At 43.8% G+C, this 4,936-nt stretch overlaps 1 protein-coding gene across 1 annotated transcript in view; it reads left to right on the forward strand.

The window, feature by feature from the left end:
- The first annotated feature begins 428 nt into the window (after nucleotides 1–428).
- Nucleotides 429–4,936, forward strand: part of slc1a7a (solute carrier family 1 member 7a) — a 78,496-nt gene continuing 73,988 nt past the window's right edge. Inside the window, exon 1 of the mRNA XM_017420209.3 lies at nucleotides 429–938. Coding sequence (XP_017275698.1) covers nucleotides 798–938 — 141 coding nt within the window. The 5' untranslated portion in view covers nucleotides 429–797. The remainder of the gene's footprint in view (nucleotides 939–4,936) is intronic.

Below are 4,936 nucleotides of genomic sequence, written 5' to 3' on the forward strand. Positions count from 1 at the left end.
CTTAATGGACTTCTGCCCACACACCGTTTGAATGCTTACACAGATATCCAGAACATTAAACTGTGTTTTTATTTGTCCTGTCATTAAAATGTTCAGCATTTAAAGCACCACCTGCAATGACTCAAAGACCCGGTTCTTGTGTCTTTACCATGTGTCACTTGTGTGGTTTTTCTCTTCTTCTTTCTCTCTCTCTCTCTCTCTTTGTGCCCTGGACCAATCTGGTGTCCAATTGTTCAGAGAGCTCTCTAATCCAGCCTCAGATCTGAGTTGGGCTGCGCGGTGCCTAATAGGATCGTAGTATTAACCCTGAGGACAATACCACCAGCTGTCGCAGAGCCCTCTGTTGGCCGCCAGTAGAAATGTGCTTGTGGCAGAGGGGGAGGAGAGGGTGGAGGGGTTTGACTGACACAGACGCGGGTAGACACAGGACGACAGTGTGTCTATGTGATGCTCTTAGTTTGATGTGAAATTACGAAGGACGCAGCTCAGAGGAGACAATCCTGAAGTGCTTTAATTTTGGACCGCTATCCCATTTATTCAGCTTTTAATCTTTCTTCGCTGCTTTTCCTTTTTTCTTAATTTTTTGTTTCTGTCTCCGAAGGCCCCCTTCTTCTCAATCAGTCTGCATCCAACTACTTTCCCCACCTGCTCCATTGACAGTCTGACACTTCCTCCATTGTGGTGGCAGGTGTTGGTTCTGTGCTTGCTCTATATGGCTGATTAAGTGGTGAAAGAGGGGGTTGCTTTGGCGGTTTAGCGAAGTTGCAGTCAGGACTGGGACAAACAGGTGGAGGAGGATGGCGTTGGCTCTGGAAGAAGTGTGGGGCCGAGTAAAGAATGTCTGTAAGCAGAACGGATTGCTCATCCTGTCCGTGCTGGCTGTGGTCATCGGCTGCCTGCTGGGCTTCTTTCTCAGAGGCAAGCAGCTCTCCGAGCAGGTCAGTTGGTGAAAGTGCTGATTGTGACCCAGAACCAAACTCATCCTACCAATTATCATCGTTTCCACTCCTGCCTTCCTGCCTTATCCCCTCCTCAAGAAAAATATCACATGGTGATCCCTTGTCCCCTTAAATGCCAGAATGGATTCAAACCTTCCTAAAGTTCCCAAATTTAAATCTTTAATCATTATGTGATTTTATACAACTTGTTTTGTACACTCAATAGCCCCCAGAATTAGATAATTACACACACGCAGTGATATTGTTTGAATAAGAATAAAAAGAACAAATTCTCACATTACAGCGGTGGACCCTAACAGCAACAGAAAAAAGCAATCAGGAAAAAAGGTCAGGAACTGTACATAGAAAAAATGAAATATAATCACAGAATATAGACAATAAATATAAAAGGAACAAAGACATGTTTACCATCTAAATGAAATAGGGGTGTTTAAAACATCGTCCAGGGATGATCAAAAAAATTTATTTAACACATTTGATAAATAGTCTGATAGCTAAAGGGATGAAGGACCTTTGGAAACATTCTGTCCTGCACTGCTGGTGCTCAGAGCCCCCACAGCATCAGAGAGGGGATGGCTTTTGTTGTCTATGTTGGATGTCAGCTTTGCCAACATCCTTCTTTCACCCACTGCATCAGTTGTCCAGAGGGTGGTCCAGGACCAAATTGGTTCTCCTGACCAGGTTGTTCAGTCTCTTTCAGTCCAGTTTGTTGTTGAAATGAACACCCAGTCTCAATGTTCAAACCCTGAATGTTCACTGGCGTTGGGGGTGTGGCCTTGTTCCTGCAGTCAATCACCAGTTTCTTTGTCTTAAGGGTGTTAATGTGAAGGTGGCTAGCCTTACACCAGCTGACAAAGTCAGTGATGACCTCCCTGTAATCCTAGTCATTCCCTTCAGATACACAACCAACAATGGACGTGTCGCCAGAGAACTTCTGAATGTAGCAGCTCTCTGTGTTGTGTTTGAAGCCTGTGGTGTACAGAGTGACAAGGAAAGACGAGATAACTGTACCTTGAGGGGTTCCTGTGCAGCTGACTACCACATCAGAAGCACAGTCACGAAGCCTCACATACTTTGGTCTGTTTGTGAGGTAGTTGATGGTCCATGCAGTCAGGTGACTGTTCATTCCAGCTTCTTCCAGCTTCCCCCTAAGCAGTGAAAGCTGAATGCTGTTGAAATCACTGGAGAAATCAAAAACACATGACCCTCACAGTGCTTCCATGGTTGTCCAGCTGGGAGGGGGAGGGGGGGGGGATCTGTGCAGCAGGTATATTATTGCATCATCCATTCCAATGCCCAGTTTGCAAATAAACTGCAGATGTTCCAGTTCAGAGCTTGTCAAAGTCCGAAGATGGTTTAGCACCATCCTCTCCTTGGTCTTCATCAGGTGGGAGGTCAGGATGACTGGCCTGAAGTGGTTAGGCTCTGTCGGGTGTGCAGTCTTAGGAACCAGAACCACACAGGAAGATTTCCACAGGACAGGTTCCCCTCTCAAAATATAGTAACAATACTAGTGTCAAAGTAAAACATGCTTGACAATTAAAAACCACACAATATGTTATAGGATCCGCATTGAAAGGAGCTGAAGCTTCAGGAAAATAAGGATGTGCGCTTTAATTCTAGATCCAAATTGTTGCTTAGACATGCAACAGATGTTAAGCACATATATTTGGTTATTAAGAGAGCCACATTCTACATTTCTTGTATAAAAAGCAAAGCCAGAAAGTATCAATGAGAACATAGATTTACCATGTGTCAATACGTTTTGAAGCCAGTTTTTCTTGAGAAATCGACTCAATTCTTGCAAAATTGTATATTGTAGAGTTATTTATCTACAGAAGGATATTCCAGGTATTTTTTTTTTTGCTTTTGTTGGTGCAGTTGTAACACACATACAACTCAGGCATGCTGCTACAACACGACGACTGATTTCCATTTTGATAATGGCTGTGATTGTCCATTGAGTCACACGACTACATAACAAGTGCTCCCTTTCTATTTTTAACTCTATGGGTTTTGATCAGAGTAGTCAATTGAGGGGAGGGGAGAATGCGCTGTAAGCATACTTGACGTTTGCATAAAATACATCCAGGGTTTTATTGTCTCTGTGTGATATATTGTGCTCCTGTTGGAAGAGTGGAAGCCAGGGAAGTGTGACTGAAGTCTCTGGAGATAAGAAGGAGGGCCAGGGAGTGGTGACGTCTGAAGCTGTGACACAACAGTATAAGAAAGCTCACAGGCTGCAGTGGTGTGGGATGTACACAGTTATCACTATAACCTATATAGCGCTAACTGCTATCAGTTCGATGTCCCCTGTACAGCGCTGCTCTTTCACAAAAATGTGCCTTGGATTACCCATCTGTTGTTAATAAACATCACTACGCTTCCTCCCTTTTTCCTATCGCTCTCTGCTGCTTTAATGTTTGTCCTCAGAAGATGGAAACTGCCAAAGTCACCTCTGAGTCAGGTGTGCGTTCATTCAGCTAAGTCTCTATAAAGCACACGACGCTTGTCTTTCAGACACTCCTGTCAGCTCCGTCATACTGATGGAGAGAAATCGTATACTTCCTATGATGACAGAAGGTGTAGATGGTTTGTAACATCTTCTCTTCTCACTGCCTTGAACTCCAGCTCTGCAGCTCGGCTTCGTCTTACTGATCTCCGCTGGGATCTATCAGCGTGGGGCATTCAGGGGCCATTCAGCACCAGCAGCTGATCCGGAGTGTAAACGATGGAGCCCCAGCTGAGTGGGAGTCGCAGTGTTGACTTTAGAAAAGTAAAAGGCAGAAAAATAATTCCAGCATTGGTGCATTCATAGGAGCATCTACTTTATTCATAGTAGACTTAAAAGACAGAAAATGGGTAAAGAAATAAGAAGAAAAATAAATAAACAAAAACAAGTGAAAATGGTCAGAGCCACCTTAACAGTCTACCATTCCCACGGCGTCAACTCTAACAACATAAAGCACATCTAAGGTCCCATCTACACTACTGCTCAAATTTTTCATATTAGATATTTTTTCCCCAATTCCCCTCCTCATGATGCCAACAAAAACCAGTGAAACACCCATGCAGTGCCACTGAGTGGTTGAGAACGTCCATGTTAATGAGAAAGAACATGCTTAGTTTGGCTAACAATTTTCCCCAAACTTTCCTTCTTTGCTCAATAATTAACTATTTCAGCACACCAGTGAAGTTTAGTGGTGACAGGGACAGGATAAAAGGAGATGTGTGTGGATAACTTGATAAAAACAGCTTCATTGTTGTTTTGGGTTTTAGAGCACAAAGTGATAGTGGGCATGTGCCAAAACAAGATGCTTAGTTATCATTTCTGAAGAGTTTTGTACCTCAAGTCAAAAACATTTTTTTTAAATCTTCACATTGTAAAATGTTTTTTGAAATCTTCTCTCTCTCTCTCTCTCTCTCTCTCTCTCTCTCTCTCTCTCTCTCTCTCTCTCTCTCTCTCTCTCTATCTCTGCAAAAGCTTGTCAGGAGGTGCAAAATCTGTTTTTAAAACTATCTGGAGTAGTGTAGACATGGCTTCGATGTCCATCTCATTCAACAAAAGGAAAGAATTCTTGGCAACAATCGGACACAGTTAGTCATTAAAGAGAAAGAGGTACCATGGGACAACTTGGGGAGTGTGCTTCGTTCAGAAGAAAACAGGCTCATGTGATGACTGCTGTTCTACACAGTCATTGCAGAAAGAGAATTCAAAATACTTGGGGGGGTTGCCTGTTTTGATAACAGCTAGAACTATAACTGTGTTTATCTCGTGACTTCAACGTCCTCCAAGTTTTGACTCAACTCAAATCAATCTGTCTGCTGCAGGGAGGAACATCCATCCATCCATCCATTCTCTTCCGCTTATCCGGGGTCGGGTCGCGGGGGCAGCAGCCTAAGCAGGGAGACCCAGACTTCCCTCTCCCCAGCCACTTGGGCCAGCTCCTCCGGGGGAATCCCAAGGCGTTCCCAGG

This window comes from Kryptolebias marmoratus, linkage group LG20, assembly GCF_001649575.2.
Source record: "Kryptolebias marmoratus isolate JLee-2015 linkage group LG20, ASM164957v2, whole genome shotgun sequence".
Taxonomy (NCBI): domain Eukaryota; kingdom Metazoa; phylum Chordata; class Actinopteri; order Cyprinodontiformes; family Rivulidae; genus Kryptolebias; species Kryptolebias marmoratus.